The sequence below is a fragment of the Maniola jurtina genome, chromosome Z (assembly GCF_905333055.1).
Source record: "Maniola jurtina chromosome Z, ilManJurt1.1, whole genome shotgun sequence".
Lineage (NCBI taxonomy): Eukaryota > Metazoa > Arthropoda > Insecta > Lepidoptera > Nymphalidae > Maniola > Maniola jurtina.
Genome location: NC_060058.1, coordinates 12,683,161 through 12,702,994, shown reverse-complemented (window position 1 = coordinate 12,702,994; position 19,834 = coordinate 12,683,161). Strand labels below are relative to the sequence as shown.

The window sequence follows — 19,834 nt, the reverse complement described above, 5'->3', positions numbered from 1 at the left end:
CGTGCCTAAACTACTGGACCGATTTTGATGAATGAGGTGTCAATTGATTCGTCGTAAAGGTGCGGGTGACATAGGCTATATTTTATACGAAAAAAAATTACCTAACTGATGTTACATCAAAAAAAGTGGATGTCTCCATAATTTTTTTTTGCTACTGTATCAAGTGGGATGTCAAATGAAAGAGGAGAAAATTCTGAGCTCATGAATATAAATGTACAACAACATTAAAATATACCAAGCGACAGAAAACAATTTTACTTTAATATTTCAGCGTTTATTAAGACGATCGCAGTCGGGTTTTAGTTTTCAACTTTATCTTGTGTATCACATGAATAGACACATTATAATCTAAAGAATCTAAACAGTTTATAAACGCAATAAGTGCATATACCTAGTAGTCTACTTTTAAAATCCCAGAGCTTGGATGAATGTCTTAAAATATCCCTAAGTCCCAGAGACCAAAATGACAGCTAGAAATGGCAAACTTAAAAATAATGATAGGTACTCAGCTCTCAGCTTAGCAAAAATAGTGTTGTCCTCATGGTTCCGGTTCAGATTAAAAAGGTTAATAATATAACTAAAATAAACCTACCTGATGCGCACTATATGTCAATGGATACAAAGTAAGTATTTCACCAAGACGAATTGAAGTCAGCAAAATTTTGTCCAGTTTCAAGTAACTGGACCCTTTTTTCAAGTAAAGTTTTTTATATAAACCTGTGAGGATGATACTACCATTGGCGCAATTAAAGTGCCATAAGCCTACTTTGTCGTATTAGTTTACAAATTGCGAAAAACCAAATTAAATTTGAATATCGCGGGCAGACCTGTCGCATGCACCTTAACAATCATAAATCTAGACAAATATCCATAAATGCTTAACAGTTTTAAGCTAAAATAAATTCTTTGCGATCACAGTTAGTCTATTTCCAATTTTCTAAAACTACCCTCAACTGACACAGCGTCTCCTTTCAATGCATTTCCGGGTTTCCTTGTGGACACGATTCCTTTGGTGCTCAAGATTTCCATGTCATCGAGAGCGAGGATGTGTTTCCTTTTCTCAGCCAGCAAGTCTTTAGTGAACTCGATCATGTCTTGAAGAGGTATGTGGCCTCCATATACCGTTGGTAGACAGGACAAATCCACGTTGCTTTGGAGGTTCTTGATGTTTGTGTGAATCTAGAAAAAGGAATAGAGACGCATAGTTAAGCATACCACTACACTGCAGTTTTCTATCATTACGCACTTTGCAGACCATGATTGCTCTGCAAAGTGCGTAATGATAGAAAACAAGTTTTACTTAAAAAAAATTAAAAGCGTGGCTGCCCTGCCAAGAACTGATCTAAGGAGTAAAAAATTTCACATTTGAAAATACCGCCATACAGTCGCCATATTTAACTTTTTCCAATAATTTATAATCAGAGTAAATCAAGATGATGTAAGGATTCTAACGTATGCCATACATTCAAATATAAACCTTAGAAACTTGACACGCCTTTTTAACCCCCGACCCAAAAAGAGGGGTGTTATAAGTTTGACGTGTGTATCTGGGTATCTGTGTGTCTGTGTATCTGTGTATCTGTGTATCTGTCTGTGGCATCGTAGCGCCTAAACGAATGAACCGATTTTAATTTAGTTTTTTTTGTTTGAAAGGTGGCTTGATCGAGAGTGTTCTTAGCTATAATCTAAAAAAATTGGTTCAGCCGTTTAAGAGTTATCAGCTCTTTTCTAGTTTTCTTGTAGAAAAGAAGGTTAGATAACCGTTAGGTTCATAATATTATGTCAATAGACAAATGTCAAGCTGTCAAGATGGACGTTGCCTAAATACATAATTATTTATTTGAAAATGATGTTTTGGAAAACTCAAATACTTTGGATCGTCGGGGGTATTATAAAATATTTTTAGTTTACACTTGTTGCAGTCGTGTGAACAAATCGTTTGACATAATAGTTATTCCAACATAGGTGTATCAAATGTCCCCAGTATAGCTTTATAAGCTATCCTACTGTGGATACCACGATTCTACAATACAGGAAAAGCTTGGTAAGTCAGTTAAAATCGCTGGGGCGTCTGATACCTAAGATGTTTGCCAGAGATTTGTGCCTGAGAGGCCCAAAGTTCTCAACTCAAGCTAAATGGCCTATACCAGTTCGAGATGTTACACGATTGTCCAAGATGAGATTGCCTACACCATGTACCTACTCGTATGTATACGATGCCTCGATTAAACATTTTTCTAACTAACTATTGTATCCCATTTCATTCCATTCCATTCTGTTCTATTAAATGGTAGCATCCTCACTATCAGCAAGTTGAACTGTATCAACAGTTGATGGTAGGTAATAATCATCGATGTATAAATAATAGACTTTTTAAAATGATAAAATGTTGACGTTATAGCTATACAAACCTAAGTATTCCTAAACAAACCTAAGCATTCCCAGTTTGGATTAAAACTAAAACACTGCGTTGTGCCCAATTTAGGATGAATAGGTATAATAAAATTCGTTGCAATTCCGTAATACATATTTCCTCAAAACAGACGAGTTTGGTGTGCGTCATAAGATTTTCGAGGTCAGTTACCTTATAAAATGAAATGTTTTTATTATTATTTATATACTATCTTTCGATTGAGGTGTTCCTTAGTTTAATCTTTGTATTCCGGATTTCAAATGATCGAATAAGGTGAACGAACTAATCAGCAATAATAAGATACCTGTTTTTGAGTATTTTCTAAAGATACTCAATCTCCTGGGAAAGACATACATAAGATATTAGGATTTTTACCTACTAAATTCACCTTCGACGCATATTAGGAGGTTCAGAGATCTCCAAACACGTCTGACGCGACGCGATGCCCGGGCTCTACTTCCAGAGGAAATAACCCCCATAATAATTACATACCTAGGTACGAAATCAGATTTACCTGTCTCTCTGTGATTTCGAAAAATTCTTTAAATAATTCACCTCTTAAGAAATGATTAGCACTTTATTAAAACCCAAGCCTTCATTAAAAACATTCCCGCGCGGGTAAAAACTGTGTGAAAAAATGTGTGAACACACTACTTATGTTACAATTCCGAGACAGTCAAGCACGTATGGACTAAAAGTTAGCTAGGGTATAAATCTGAAACCTTCGCTACTGTATAAATCTGAAAGTTTCTCTGCTTATTGTCCCCATTACAAAGAGGAACGGTCCAAAACTATAAAGATTTATAAGGATCATGGTGGCTTTGGCAGATAACAGGTAAAAAAGGTGTAGACAATCTTACGTTAAAGTATAAAGCGTAATCTTTGAATAAAATCTTTGAAATAGTTTTAAAAATCACGTCATGCATTGCCAGACACTAAAATGTCGATGCCAGACACCCGTGCAAAGCCGAGGCGTGTCGCTAGTATCTACAAGATAAACGATAAAGGCTTACTTACATGCAATCTCTCGCTCATCTTATTGGAGACCTTGCTGCTAGCGAAGTCGATGATATACTTGAGAGCGGCCGGCACATTGACCAGCTGGAAGTCCTTGTGACGCATCGGGATTGATTGCTAAAACAATTGACATTTAATAAACCATTTAGCTGATACCCAGGCGCCGTATACCGGAGTGATACCCAGGGAGATGCAGCAGGTTCGAATCCTTGCAATTTTAAATATGTATGTGTATAATTCATTTATCGGTTAAAAAGACAGGTCGTATTAAACGTAGATAGACAGACATACTTTCGTATCACACTTAATACGATAAAAGCGAAAGTATGTAGGTATCTGTGTGTGTGTATGTTTGTTATTTTTGCACGCAAAAACCAACTGATAGAACTGAACTGACTGATTTAGCTGAGGAATAGATATAGTCTATATCCTGACTTCACACATAGGCTCCTTTTAACTCCGGAAAATCGACGAGTTTCCACGGGATTTCTGAAAAACCTATATTCACTCGAACGAAGTCACAGGCATCGCCTAGGCCCTAGTTTATAATTTATTACTTAGTAGGTATAGATGGTGTCTAGCTGTTATGGCAAAAAAGCAACACTCAAATAATTCAATCGGTATCTTCAATGTAACGTGATATTAAAAATAACCAGAAAAAACCACAATCATCAAAAAACATGATGAACAGAACAAAGCATTTTTTCACGTCTACGCAAGCTTTATGCATTGTGTGCGGGAATGTTTCGTATAAATGACGTAGCTCATCCCTTTGTTCACCTGTTCCTTTGCTCCTTTGCTCACCTTTGTTCCTCAATCCATAGGTATGCTCCTGTCAAAAGCGATAGGCGCACCGCGCGACTGAACTCATTATAAACTTTCGTTTCGTCAAATGCCAAGGATTCAATCAGTATAGGCAATTATTAAAACATGCAACGTTACACATAGCCTTGTGTTCTACAACGAAATTAATAACTTATTCAAAGATACAATCACGCAATACAGCTCTTAGTATATATAATATATCGATATAGGTTTTGCGACCGATGCATCCCCAGATGGCGTCTTCGATGAATTGGCGGCGTCAGTCTTGCCGGCTTGATAGCATAGTGGATAAAACGTGGGACGGGAGATCCAGCGTTCTAGTCAGGGCTCTCACCCCTAACTTTTTGGAGCTAGGTATGTGCATTCTAGACAATAACATTATCACTTACTTTAACAGTGAAGGAAAACAACGTGAGGAAATTTACATGCTTTAGAGCTCTCCATAACTTCCATATATAATCCATACTATAATAGGTATATTTTATTATAAACGCGTCTGTCTGCTAACTTTTCACGGCACATCCATTTTGAATTAAAAGTACAGAGTTAGCCTATATCCTAGGGAACGATAGGTATATAGGCTTTTATAGTTTTGGTCCCGGAAAACCAAAGAGTCCCCGCGAAATTTTTAGGGGTTCAAGTCGACGGCATCATCCATATTAATGTTAAAATTTTCAAAAGAAAAATAAAACCGACTTCAAAAACCAAAAACACTAAAAAGTAGAAAATAATTTTTGTTTAGCTACACATGTAATCTAGGTATGAAGTCGAGCGAGCATATTAAAACAAAATTAGAAATCCAAGAGTGAAGCTCGCCCGACTTCATACCTAGGTACATTACATGTGTAGCTAAACAAAAATTATTTTCTACTTTTTAGTGTTTTTGGTTTTTGAAGTCGGTTTTATTTTTCTTTTGAAAATTTTTTATTTCACAATTTTTAGTGGCCCCACTGTACTATAATATGCTATGCCCAGTTAAAACCCTACTGTTTACTAAGCTATTACAGTGATCGCGAGCAATTTGCTCTTATCCATTGAGGAGTTCTGTTCTCCATCTCCGAAGATCAGATCTTCACCAAATTTATATGGGACCACCTGCACAGTATACCCTTTCAAACAAAAAAAAAATTTTCCAAATCGGTCCAGGGGTCTTTGAGTAATCGGGGAACATACATAAAAAATAAAAAAAAAAAATAAAAAAAAAAAAAAAGATCCCGACGAATTGAGAACCTCCTCCTTTTTTGGAAGTCGGTTAATAAATGCGAAAGTGTGTCTGTCTGTCTGTCTGTCTGCTACCTTTTCACGGCCCAACAGTATAACCGATTCTGACGAAATTTGGCACAGGGTTAGCTTATATCCCGGGGATTGACCTAGGCTACTTTTTATCCCGGAAAATCAAAGAGTTCCCACGGGATTCCTAAAAACCCATCCGCTTAACCGATTTGTATATTTGGTACCGAGGTAGCTTGCGTCCCTGTAATTGACATAGGCGTTTTATCCCGGAAAATCAAACAGTTCCAACGAGATCTTTAAAAGTCTAAATCCACGCGGACGAAGTCGCGGGCATCCTCTAGAGTCTAGTCTGACATAAGTTATAAATAAATGTAAAAGTAAACAAAAAGTGCGTTATTAAACGAACCTAACAGTAACGAAAGGATGTGAAATAGTTTACTTACCTAATTCTTATCCATGCGGAAAATGTTAATAAAGACATAACATATGCGCATTTAATGAGGAAACTGCAATTTCTTCATCCGTGTTTAATTGAGCTTAGCACGGTTCGATATTACGCACCGGTAATACGCACCGCTAATCTAATGTAACCGTGACCATGATAATTGGATATAATAATCATCATTATGATCAACTTATTACCGGCTAACTACTGAGTACGGATCTTCTCTCAGGATGCGAAGAGTTTGGCTATATAGTCTACCACGCAGGCCAAATGCAGATTAACAAACTTCACACACCTTTGAGAAAATTATGGAGAACTCTCAGACAAGCAGATTTCCTCACGATTTTTTTCTTTACCGTTAAAGCAGGTGATATTAATTAATTGCTTAAAACACACAACTCAAATAATTTAGTAGTCGAATACATGACCTCCTTTTTTGAATTCGGTAAGTACATCTACGTAAATACTCAAACTGTAGACTTCCTTATGAAAGGATTTTGAGACAATTTAACTACATAATCAAAAATCCTAAAACTCTATACTATCAACTGACAGACGCCCACTGCTGGACCTAGGTCTCTTGTAGGAACTTACACACGCTACGGTCTTGGGCCGGCTGAATTCTTCACCATTGTAGCACCTTGGAACCCAACGTCTATCAGTTTTTAGAATTGCCACTTCAGCTTCAACCGTTGAGCTATATCGGTTACTGGTTCTCCTACGGATCTGCTCATTTCTGATTTGATCACGTACAGAAACTCCAAGCATAACTCTCTACATCGCCGGCTAAGTGACTCTGAGCTTTGTGTGACCATGTCTCGGATCCATATGCAATCATGATGTATGTACAAGTAATTTTCGCAAATGTTTCGAAAAAGAGTCGTCGAACTCAATTTTTATTATGGTATTATTTCAGCATAACTACCTTATTATCTACCCACAGCTTCTTAATCGGTATAGGTACAATCATTATATTGAACGAAAAGAAGGTTAAGGCCTTCACAAAGTTACAAATAAGGGTAAAGATGCCACCGATGCTCATCTTGTTATGATTCATCGATAATTACCACGAGACGACTGATCGATAACATAATAAATATCAAAAACCTCTTTTTCGGACGCACTTACGGAACTCGTTATGAAATTGTCGTAATTATTCCGCTTTTTACTGTGGCGTATTTTTGGGTCGATATTGTGCCAAGGTAATGGGTACACATAAAGATAAAGATTACTAGTTGATGCCCGCAACTTTGTCCGTGTAAGTTTTGGTTTTTAAAAATCCCGTGAGAACCCTTTCCGGAATAAAATATAGATAATGATACTTATCTATCCCTATCCAGGATGCAAGTTAACTCTGTATACCAAATAGCTGATATTGTCCGCGAGCTTGTCATGGATGTAAAAATCCCGTGGAAACTCCTTGCTTTTCCGGAATGCAAACTATATCTTTAGCCATCAAAATCGGATAGGTAGATCGTGGAAAACACGAGCTACCCAGCCAATGAGATGCACTTAATCGCCGCGTTCGTTCGTTTCACCTGTTGTGAGGTATGTAGGTCTCCAAACCAAAGATCCGTTAAAGCTACCCAAAAACAAGAAGGCACCCAATTCTTTTCCCAAAACTCACCTCTCCCCATTTCAAAAGGCGCGCAAAGTCAATAGGGTTCCATGAGGTGACGTGGGCAGTCGTGGAACCGCTTCCATCGCCAACGTGTGTGAAGCCGAAGATCTGGTCATTAGAGTCTTCCATCAGGGCTTCGTAAACAATTATATGGGCGCGGCACATGTCCCAGCAGTTGAACTTGACTGCGTTGAATTTACCTGCACAGAATGCGAGATTCAAACATGCGATATTAATAAAATCGTCAAGTGCGAGTTGGACTTGTACACGAAGGGTTCCGCACCATCGTACAAGAAGTAACACTCTTTATTTTTTTGAATCATTTTTAAGTTTTATTATATGTTATAACGGCAAGAAATACATATTCTGTGAAAATTTCAACTAGGTAGTTTAGGTATAGTTAATTAACTAATGTGAGAAAGCAATATGTTGCATGGTTATACATTTGCATCTAGATTTTGGATTGATTGATTTTTTCATCAGTTTGAAACCCCTTGCCTTACTCAAACTCCAAACTTTGATGAAAAAATTATCACCCACTGAGATAGCTACAATATTGGCGAGTTAAATATAAGCGTGCAACATTTTTGTTTAACAAACACATTATCACAATTAGCATCAAATCGCTATAAATGGCAATCACGTGAGTTTAGTGCGGAAAAGCTTTGATGCTTTGGAGGGTACATCAAGTTACGTACACATCTTTTATAATGTCACAGATCACTTGACGCTTTAGTGTTGGAACACACCAGAGCAAAATCATGGTGCTCTTATAGTAACTGAAAAGGAAGTTACTTACGTTGAAATTGTATAATTAAAACAGAACACGAAGGAGACTCAAAGGGAGCGCGAGGTTTCCTCCGTGTTTTCTAGAAAACTAATAAAAGCCGATGCGCTTTTCTTCTGCAGATACGAGTAGGTTTGTAAGTAGTTGTATTGATGCTTTAGTGCGTGTTTACGCCAACAAACAGTTGCAGTGCAACACGCTCATGAAAACAATACTTATCATTATTAAACCTATAAAGTAGTAAGAGGGACTATTCATTTACAAACAGCACGTGGTTCTATACAAAAACTTTGGCGGTCCGCACGTCGACGTGAACACGCTCTTAAAGTCAAAGTGTCAAAGTCAATAGCACAGCAAAAGTAAACATTCGCACGCGCCCTTCAACAAACAAAGCTGGTCGCATAGCATAGCCTTATGTAATTCGTCTAATAGGTAATAGAAGTGGCATCGTACTCGATCTTACCCATGTTGTAAACGATGACCCGGCGACCCTTGTTGTCGCGCACCGGCGAAACCGCTATGTACCTTGAAATTAGGAAATTGTCTTGCAACTTTAAACAGAATTATGTCATCGAAGAAAATTTCATTTATATAACACGGTCGCAACGCTATAGGAGTTCAAGGCTGTGCTTGGGAACTTTCGAATAACTAATGATACGGATCTCTGTAGATATAATGCATATGTGGATCGTATCACATTTACACAAAGGCTAGTATTGAACGAGTTTTGCGTTCCCACCTAGGTAGGTATGTGCGTATATATAATAATAATTAAAAAGACGCGTAAATTGAGCAATTTCGTTGCTCAATACGGATGCCTGGTTTTGTAACTATGTTAGTGAGTTTATTTTTGCAAATTGAGGCCAATATCGCCATCGGTGTTTTGTGTAGGCTTAGATGATCAAACAATAGAAAATCCTTCACTTCATTTTCAATTAATTTATTATTATATATCGATTACGCTTTAACACTTAATTATTTATACTTGTAAAAAGCCAAAAGTGTATCGGCTTGTTTCCTAAGCTTACCTACATAAAAAAAAAAAACAAATAAATAATCTAATAAAGTTGGGGGCAACCAACAGACATCGATGGCAAACGACTAGTTTCTTATTAATGTTATCTACAGGTAAAAAGGTTTATTATTGCGTAAAATCTTTTTTACGTGACTTCCTATTCGTATATAGGCACGGCCAAAAACAAAAATAGCACCTAGAACAGAGCCAAATCGGTAAAAGGTCGTTTCCTAAACTGACTGAACCGGAAACTACATCCGAGAACTCTGGCTAGCTGGTCGTGAAAATGCACACCAAGAGAAGTCATCCAAAGCTTCAATCTTTATTTACTACTAGCTGATGCCCGCAGCTTCGCCCGCGTGGATTGGTCAGATCCCCTGCAGCATCAGGATTGAGTAGTTGGACTCCAAATTTTTTATGAAACAATGTCGCGAAGTTCCTCTATCGATTAAAAAAGAAATGACGCAAATCGGTTCAGAAATCTCGGAGATTTCGGTGTACATAGGTAGAAAAACACAACTCCCTTTTTGAAAGTCGGTTAAAAAAGTAGCCTATGTTACTCCCTGGTCAATTCTCTACTTGTCTGTGAAAACCCCGTCAAATTCGGTCCAGCCGTTCCGAAGATTAGCCTTTTCAAACAGACAGACAGACAGACAGACAGACAGACTGACAGACAAAAATTTTAAAAACGTGTGATTCAGTGTTGGTATCGTTCAAATAACCATATGAGCTTAATATGAGGTAGTTATTTCGAAATTACAGACAGACACTCCAATTTTATTTATTAGTATAGATATAAGGTATAAAACATACGTTTAAGTTAACATTACATATAAGTATTTAAGACCAAATATGACATGGATTTAACGCTACCAGCATTCCGGACACCTTGCTTCGTTGCAGTTGTTTTGATGTAATTTTGATATGTTTATAACCTCCGACCCAAAAAGAGGGGTGTCATAAGTTTGACGTGTGTATCTGTGTATCTGTGGCATCGTAGCTCCTAAACTAATGGACCGATTTTAATTTTGTTTTTTTTTTGTTTAAAAGGTGGCTTGATCGAGTGTTCTTGGCTATAATCCAAGAATATCATCGGTTCAGCCGTTTGAAAGTTATCAGCTCTTTTCTAGTTACTGTTGTTCACTTGTTCGGGGTGTTATAAATGTTTTATTTACATTGTTGTTTATATTTTTATATTTCAAATAGTCCGCAAACGCCGTCAAACAAAGCCTACCTATGTAGGATAGTTTTGCGTGTTTTTCTATCCATTGTCGGTTTTGTGTCCACTGCGAAGGGATTTCGATCTAGGCTACGAAAAGTTGTAAAACTTTACCACTGTAAAGGGATATGTTTTTACGCAGCGTTCACGCGTGAGGATATAGATATAACGGGCGAATGCTAAACGGATACTTACCCATTGCTGATAATTTCGCTTAATGTTGGATCTTCGCTATCTAATTTAGTAAAGACGCTAGGATAGTATTTCCTTAGACTCAAGTACTTCAGCAAAGTCTGCTGTGCCATTGGGATGCTGTATTTCTTGTGTCGGAGGAAACGTAGTAGGAATGATTCATCTGAAAAAATATCACACAATAAGCTAGAAGTCGAAATCTGAAGATGGTCTTATGTAGCCCGAAACTTGCTTTGATAAGTACTAAAGGTAAGTTACCTATTGTCTTTACAAGTAATTTTGCTACTTAAAGCGTGTGGAATGCCCATGAAAGTAATAATCGATAATGGACATAATTTTGAAGCACTGTAACTTCAGTTGTACAACTTACCAGTTCTAACATTTCGTATGTCGGTATTCTGTTCAATCCATTCTCTCATGATTCTTAGGGCCTGGTCTCTCGTTGATGGTGTTTCTCTCAATTCCCTCGCGGCTACAGCTGCTATATTTCTCAAAGATCTGCCGACTCTCTCATCCTTGTCATATATATCGCTATTCGCGCCCCAGGTTGTGCTCACCGTGAGCAAAACGCTCGCTGTCGTCATTTTGTTTTTTGTCTGCGAACAAAATAAACAGGAATTAAATAAAAAGGTGGCAGTGGGCAGGCCATGTCTGCCGTAGAACTAATAGCTGCTGTGGCAGGTATGTTCTGGAGTGGAAACCGCGTATCAGCAAGCGCAGTGTGGGACGACCTCCAACCCGCTGGACTGACGACCTTAAGAAGATAGTGGGGAGTGGGTGAATGCGGAAGGCGGAGGATCATGTGTGGTGGCACGCTCTTGGGAAGGCCTATGTCCAGCAGTGGACGCAAACAGGCATATTGATTGATTGATTGAAATAAAAAATATTATTCATTACATAAATAGTATTCACTAACGTTTCTATGTACCACGCAGGTATTACAGAGAAGCTATTTACGGAACCCTCACTTATAAAATTACGTGAAAGGTGTCACAAAGCTTTAAAGCCTCAAAAAATGGACGCCTTGCTGAAATTGATACACATTGCTTAAAATTAAAACAAGTGTAACAGATTTAGCAACCAACCTGTTTCTGTAATCTACTTGTGGTTTTATAGGCCTCGATGATTACGAATTTTCATTAAGTCAATTGGCACTAATTTGTTCAGTTTCACATTAATTTAAAATACGATTACCGGCATATATTATTTTTTAACCTACTACGGCAAAACCAAAAGGAAGGGTTATGACTTTAGTAGTCTACGTATGTATGTATGTATGTATGTATGTTTGTATCAGATTCTGTGTGTTCCACCGTAGCGCCTAAATTACTAGGCCAATTTTGATGAATGAGGTGTCAATCAATTCGTTATTATGGTCCGGGTGACATAGGCTACGATTACGTAACCCTATGCTAACTTGTGGATAGAGTATAACAAGGGGTGATAGGGTCTAAGATGGAAGCGAACTTACTTGGAAGGTATGATAAAGTCATACTCTAATCTGCTTGTACGCGGCATATTTAGACTAACTAAGTAATTCCTAATCTATGCCGAACCCTTAATGCTTGGTATTAGGTATACCTTCTTTGGCGAAGCGGTGATAGCTTAGTAGCTATGACATCAGCCTTCTATTCGGGAGGTTGAGAGTTCGATCCCGGCATCACCTCCAATTTTTCGGAGCTATGGTCGTTTTAAGCAATTAAAAATATCACTTGCTTTAACGTTGAAGGGAAACATTGTGAGGAAATTTGCATTCTTGAGATTTCTCCATACCTAGTGTTCCCAAAGGTCTGTGAATTCTGTCAATCCGCGGTTGGCGAGCGTGGTGGACTATTGGCAAATTCAATTCTTTTTCCCGGAGAGAAGGAGACCCGCGTTTAGTGTGGGCTCGCAATGGGTTTGACGATAATGATGCCTTTGCCGGCATGGTGACAACCTAGCCATGGCAAAAGCCTGCCACCAGACTTGACCAAGGACTATATAATTCCCAAACTACCTCTGCTGGGGATCAAAACCAGGGACTCGATTGCAGCAGAATGACAGCTACAAAGTCATGACAATTATCTCTGATTGGTTTTTATTCGCTCGCTTGTGGCCACAATACATTATTGCAAGAAGAATGTCATAAATTCAACCAATCACAACAATTGCGATTTTAAATTGATGCAGGGTTTCCGGAATCGACCTACTGGTTCTCGGCCACTCAAAACACATCTATCACATTTATATATAAAAAAAAAAAACAAAAAAAAGTTTGTAGTGGCATTTCAACCCGGTTTTTTAAATATCAACAGATTACTTCAGGTTGTTGTAATTTAATAATAATATAAGTACCTAAGTGTCAGCGGTAAACCTACTTACCTTGTACCTATGTTAACCTTGGTGAGAAATCTACACTAGGCTCTACAGATCTAGGTTTCGGTCGCAACCTTGTTCATTATTGGCAGTCAAGTCTTAAGGATTTACCTATTTTTAGACTAACCGTGTGAAATGAAATGAAGTAGGTAAATATATATTTGTTTCATATACCTAGGTCCTAGGTAGGTTGTCCTAGTTCCTAGAACAACTTATAGTCAGTGAAGTTCTAACAGTTTTCAGCAAGGCCTAACAACGCTGCACTTTTCGGTGCGAGTTCGCCATAGCACCTTGAGACCTCAACGTCTATAGTTTTTGGATACACGAGTTCTAATTCATCAGACAGCAAAAAAAATATTTAATTGATTAACGGAATATCCATACCTATGCAATTGTGAACCGTACTGGTATTTTATTACATGCGGTAGAAATACCGTTCCATCATATCTTATGTCATGCTGTGCTCCCAAAATGTCATAAGTAATTAATATGCATTTTATACCTAACGACAACGACATGTTTTCATCTGCAGTTATTTACAAAGACATAATATGCGATGCACTGTCAGAGTATATTTTATGTACTACTTAGGTACCTATATTACCCAGTTTTTATGATCTAGCTGGATAATATATACTTGCAAAAAATATACTCTAACAGGGCATCGCAATTAATTTATACCTACTGTATTAGTTATACCTACCGTGTGGTGAGAGATAGCGGCAGATTGGAATTAAATTGTCTCCACCCCTCCAGTTCCAGCCGGTGTCGTACGAGGAGACTAAGGGAATTTAACGGAAAACGGCAGTAGCGTCCTTTGTGCTACTACTACCATCTACTGCGACCACCAACACGTCTGCCCAGGCAGCGTGGCGATTATGGACAAACCCTCCCTTTGAGAGAGGCCTTTAGTCCAGCAATAGATTGTTATAGGGTATGTGCGCTGACGTATTAATTTATGTACCTTTAAACAATAATGATGAAGTAAAAATGAGGACGAAATCTGTTTTTTCCCTTTATTTATTCACAAAACAAAGACATACGTTCTTAACACCCTGTCGATTTTCCGGAGCCGTGAAAATGTAATAAACAAATATCCAGCATTATCAGTATGGATATATTATTTTGTTGAGTATTTATCAATACTGTGTATTATACATAGTAATATTGTATTACAAATGTGTCCTAAATATGCCAAGATTAGAAATATTTAAATCACACTAATATTATAAAGGCGAAAATTTGTATATGTGTGTGTGTGTGTGTGTGTGTGTATGTTTGTTACTCCTTCACGCAAAAACTACTGGACGGATTTGGCTGGGAATGGAGATAGATAATATCCTGGATTAGCACATAGGCTACTTTTTATCCCGGAAAATCAAAGAGTTCCTACGGGATTTCAAAAAACCTAAATCCACGCGGGCGAAGTCGCGGGCATCGGCTAGTGTATGATAAAAGTTAATTTGATATTATGCAATTAGTTTTTATCAACAGCTATTCTTGTCATCACTCTTGTGATTAGAGAACAAACTTTTCGTTTACTTATCTATCGATCTAAAATATAAAAACCTGTTTTAAGCTATGCTTAGTGAATAGTGTAGGTATTTTAATCGTATCGTGGTCGTTGCTTCGACTGTTGCATCATATAAATGAGCCATCATAAAAAATATCACTGCCAAAACATATCTATGCTGCCAAACGAAACTGGTTTGTTTCTATTGAAATTTGACCTGATTTAGATTCCATTGTGTGCACTTGTGCAGGCGCCGTGTAGTGTACCTATTTATGTATTACATAAATATTATATTTGACAAGTCGTGCGTTTTCTAAGCTACATAATTGCCGTAGGTAGGTATATACCTATACCTACCTACGGCAATTATGTACTACCGTACGCGACAAGTTCAGATGGCAATCGGGGTATGATGCGGGGGTACGCCCCGCACACCCGCACACGCGCACGTCACCGCGCTCACCTGCAGCGGCTAAGCGCAGGAGCTGTGTGTGTGTGTGGCCGGATGGCAACCGGGCTGGGGACGCCCCCCCAGCCCGGTTGCCATCTCAAACTGTCGCGCACTATAGGGTCTCTGAGCTCCGGTCTCCTCTCAGAATGAGAAGATTGGCCACAGTCCACCTCGCTGGCTAAGTGAAGGCTGATTTCAGACATTTTTGAGGACATTATGGAGGACGGTCTCTATCAGATATGGGGAGATCTGTAAGAACCGGAGTAATCGACATAGCTCGTCGTTATCGTTATATAGTTGCGAAGCTAAATCGGCAATGCGCGGCCACATACTTAGCTCGAAGGATTGATACCCGTTGGGGTCCAAGGTGCTGGAATGGTAACCTCACATCAGTAAACTCATAGCTGGCAGAATATCCATTGGATATAGAATGCATCAATCAAATTGTAAGGGGCAGCAGAACGCCGCGTATGGGAGATATCTGCTACGTATTTTTTTCCACTGGTTGCAAAATGCAGTTAAAAGCAAAAAGCGTACATGGGACTCACTAGCAATGCTACAGCATTCTACACCATACTTACTAAAAACCCAGCAGTACCGTCCGCGTCAGGTATGAGGCATCTCAGAAGACCTGCTACGCCTACAAGAGGCTATCGAGATTACTATGGCCGTACAAGAGACCAGCTGTGGACCAGCAGTGCCGTGGACCTCTAACGGATAACAAGGACGTGCCAAATGTGGCAATCTTGTACAATTTGTACCTACTTGTTTCAGTATCTTGTTACTTAACAATGAAAGTTGAACAACGAGACGCTACGCTTGTTTGTTGTTTGGAAGAATGAAACGATTTCGGATCCCACACGCACATTTTGTTTCCAATTATGAGATTGCCCAAACATAATTTACCTTGTCGTTTGTATTACTTTTCCTTGTATCCATTGTTTAAGCATTAAAAAATTTCCAAACGGTAATATTACGTATTTTTTACCCGACTACTTTGTCTCTTGGTGATAAGCGATGACGCAGTTTTGATAGAATCAGGCTAATCTGGAAATGGTACGGCAATTTTTTTTTTAACTAAGCCGATGCCGCATAGACTCATACCAGAACGCTAAAGTTTTGTCTATAGGGTAGTTTCCTAATAAAGAACCGTAATCAAAGTCTCCCACCTAATAATTAGACCAGAGAAAATTTAGAACTAATAACCCAGGCTCTTCAATCGAACAAGAAATGTTGTAGATAGGTGTAAGAAGTTTAGAAGTTAGCAAGTGTCAACCAAGTTAATGAAGTGGAACTCACAGCTATCATTACCAAGAACTCGCACCTGTTGAAGGCTGAGCGGACTAAACTAAACAGCGCTCACACTTTATTGTTAGAGGAAAGAATGAAAATGCATTTATTTGTTGTTGGTGTCACAGATAAAAACAAAGCATACAAATGTACATTTTCATCTGTGACACCACCCCAAATGGGTGTACAGCTCAGCATTATGTCCTGCATCACATGCATTATGACGCATTAAATGCAGGACACTGATTTTCAGCTGTCACCCGGAACACAACCAACTTCAGAATGCAGTCGGCTCATTCAATGAGTGCATTCAAATATATGAGAAAAGTTATTATAAATGACCTATGCCCGTCTCTAGGATGCTATCTTTGTACCAAAATAAATGATGGCCGCGATTTCGTCCACGTCGATTTAAGGTTATTAAAAATTTGTGGGAACTCTTTGATTTACCGGGACAAAGTGTCCCGGTAAATATGTCCTTGTCCCTGGTCCAAATTTTGTCAAAAGCGTTAAAAGGATGGGCCGTGAAAAGCTAACAGACGTTAACAAAAGTTAGCAGACAGACGGGCACGCTTTCCATCGCTATCCATATTATAGATGCGAAAATGTTTGTTTGTTGGTTACTTCGATTGTTGGCCAGTCCTTCAATCACGTCGAACTGAGCAACGGATCGACGTCATTTTTTGCATGGGTAGTTATAATTAAATACTCATGGGTCATGTGTGGCACTACCCGAAAAAAGGGTCCTAACTCAGCATAAATGCTGTATACCTGCACATACACAAAAAACGTACATACATACCTATAAAGTAGGACCGCGAGTGACAAAAACTACTTTTATTCCGGAAAATCAATGGAGTTTCTCCTGGATTTTTTAAAACCTTAATCTACGCGGACGCAGTCGCAGGCGTGGGCTGGTTTAAACATAATAAAATTAATACATATAAGTATTTCTTGTTAAGTATATGTTAAGTACGTAACGTTATTGTAATAGCATTAGATGAAGTCACGAATCACGACTCAAAAATGGCATAATACTTAAATACTAATCTTTATTAATCGTAGCATACCTATCAAGAATTTAGTAATAAACATTCTATAGATTTAAACGATATTGAAACGAGCGGCAGTGTTGTGAAATTGCATAATTTCGAAGGTCAGAACAATGGTGTTGGGCAACTGTGGGGTCTGGGCGGTCTGCAGATGGGTCATAAATCATAACTGACTACTGACGGCCGATTACTTTAGACCCTGTTAAGGTGCGGTTAACCTTAAACTTTTAAAGACTAGGTAATTATTTATCTTATGGGGGAAATCTCATTTATCTCACCTACCTACATCTACAGGCAAATAAAAAAATTCTGTCTGAATACCTGTCTGTGATTTCTAAATTTGTATTTGCTGTTTAATACGCTAGATAACAAACTAGCTTATTTATTTATGTATAACTAGATATTATAACTAGGTTATTTACCTAGGAGCTTTCGTAGTCAGACTATGCAAGCAATGATCTAGACTTATTTAAATCCCGTGATCTGAAACTAGGGTTCCTGGAAGTTGATTTTTAAAACATGAATCCAATATCAAAGTTGCGGGCAAAAACTAGTTAATTTAAAGCTAAGTAAGTAGTCAATAACATTATGTGCGCCCGCCCTAGGCCGTGTAGACAATTACCTAATGTCGGAGCAATCTTAGACCATACGTAGGTATTTTCTGCCGTGTTTAGTTATAATAAGAGATAGAGAATAAGATCAGTAGAGTTGATATTTCACTGGTGATTTTTCACGGAAAATGAATTCGCATGAGTGTAAGAGTGAAAGTTCACTTGGCGTGAAGCGTAGCAAATGATTGATGCTATTCATCAAGCTACCTGTGAAATGGACCATCTTTTTAGGCGACACATTATAAATTTAATGTGGCTGTTCAAAGGGCAGATCAACTAATTCCTGAAAAGCCGGAAATGCATTCGCGGTTCCTCGGGGGCTGCTATAGTGCTATTGTCATGGGTAATGGTTATCACTTAACATTAGACACCCCATCTGTTCGTTGGTTCTCTAATATATTTATTAAAAAAAATATAATACTTTATGGCATTTTCCACGGCCGTGTAGAACGTATGTAACGATACTTGGCAGATACTTCTGAAGGCGGTTAATGTTGTTTACAAACAATTCAACTTCATAGTACCTACTTCATAAATTATTATTATAATACTTAACATTTCTAACATATTTTGTACCAAAGTCTGCGATCGAATTAAACTTGCTATTAAAGAATAATTATTTATTTCGATAAACTACCTACTACAAACTACAATTCTACTACTACTATCTTTACTAGAATAATTACTAGGTATTTATTTTCTAAACTTTTATTCACTAACTTTGGATGCTAGGTTTGCCAACTGTCTACGTCACCTACCTAGTTGTTTTCGTCAGTGAACACATTTCTACCGAGCCTAACTTTCAGCTTAGTTACGACATCGCTTGGCAAATATTCAGCTACAGCGCCAACTGCGTGCAGTGTTGTGTTCGTCCATAGAGACGGCGAACCGAAAGCATTCTTCTGAGTTGCCAATTGGGCAAAACCCTGCATAATGTCACGATTGCAGTTCCTCAGCTTTCCTATAATGCCCGCCGCTTCTTTAAAAGCTTTAGGACGAATCCTCTCTATTTCGCTTCTATTAAACGCGCACAGGATTTGTCGCAAAGCTTCCAAATCGTAGACAGTATAGTCTTCTGGTTCTTTACCTCCAAAGTCCTCGCGAACTCGCCACGCTATAGCCTCAAGGTGATCGTCGTTGAGTCCATAATCTAAACCGAAGTTTCGTATAACATCAATGTTCGCCATTGTTATATTAAGGTAATCTTCTGGTTGAACAGCTACAGTTACATAATGAAGTACTGCAAGAACTTCTTCGGGAATATTTGCAATGCCTTTAAAGAACTCGATTAATGAGTTCCATATGAATTCGGCTTCATCTGCCCTCATTTCTTCCCTGCCTAAATGGGTTAGGCAATCGGCAACTTCTTTAGGTTGCATTGTCTGCAATTCCTTAAAGTTAAGCTTTTTATTCTCAGGCATCTCTAGTACCTCTTGACAAATTAGACTGAAAACTAATCTTGCGATGAGCATAATTATAGGTATGTTATGATACATTGTGTTCTTTTCTCGTTCTGTGCGCGTGTAGATGTCGGTTTCAAGGAATCGAATGACGGATTCTTCAAAAAGCTAGGCACTTAAGTAGACCAATCAATAATGTTCTCATTTCTCATTCATGTCTCTATCAGCCACTTTAGTTGAGGATAGCCTTGCTCTAGCCTTAATATAGTTTACGTGTAAGCTAATGTATTTACCTATTGCATTATTAAGAGGTTCAAGGTCTAACTGAAATAACACCCGTCCAAGTGCGAGTTGGACTCGCACTCGAAGGGTTCCGTACCGTTGTAACAGAAATA

General features: G+C 38.3%; 2 protein-coding genes across 2 annotated transcripts; both read right to left on the bottom strand.

Annotated features, from left to right (window-relative positions):
* Window positions 1-248: 248 nt before the first annotated feature.
* On the bottom strand, window positions 249-11,351 carry LOC123880569 (retinaldehyde-binding protein 1). The gene is made up of 6 exons (XM_045928758.1): window positions 11,138-11,351; window positions 10,771-10,930; window positions 8,805-8,866; window positions 7,561-7,754; window positions 3,431-3,547; window positions 249-1,179 (listed from the first exon to the last, which is right to left on the bottom strand). Exons 1-6 carry the CDS (start codon window positions 11,349-11,351, stop codon window positions 919-921), a joined length of 1,008 nt encoding a protein of 335 aa, XP_045784714.1. The 3' UTR covers window positions 249-918.
* Window positions 11,352-18,772: 7,421 nt separating this feature from the next.
* LOC123880574 (otoancorin-like) lies at window positions 18,773-19,565 on the bottom strand. The gene has a single exon (XM_045928767.1). It carries the CDS (start codon window positions 19,533-19,535, stop codon window positions 18,798-18,800), a length of 738 nt encoding a protein of 245 aa, XP_045784723.1. The 5' UTR covers window positions 19,536-19,565; the 3' UTR covers window positions 18,773-18,797.
* Window positions 19,566-19,834: the final 269 nt, after the last annotated feature.

Coding starts and splice junctions, on each gene's coding strand:
- LOC123880569 (XM_045928758.1), bottom strand. CDS start 11,351: ATGACGACAGCGAGCGTTTTGCTCACGGTGAGCACAACCTGGGGCGCG. Junction 3,548..7,560: donor GCCTTTTGAAATGGGGAGAG/GTGAGTTTTGGG, acceptor CAATTGTTTTAG/CAATCAATCCCGATGCGTCA. Junction 1,180..3,430: donor AGATGAGCGAGAGATTGCAT/GTAAGTAAGCCT, acceptor TCCTTTTTCTAG/ATTCACACAAACATCAAGAA.
- LOC123880574 (XM_045928767.1), bottom strand. CDS start 19,535: ATGTATCATAACATACCTATAATTATGCTCATCGCAAGATTAGTTTTC.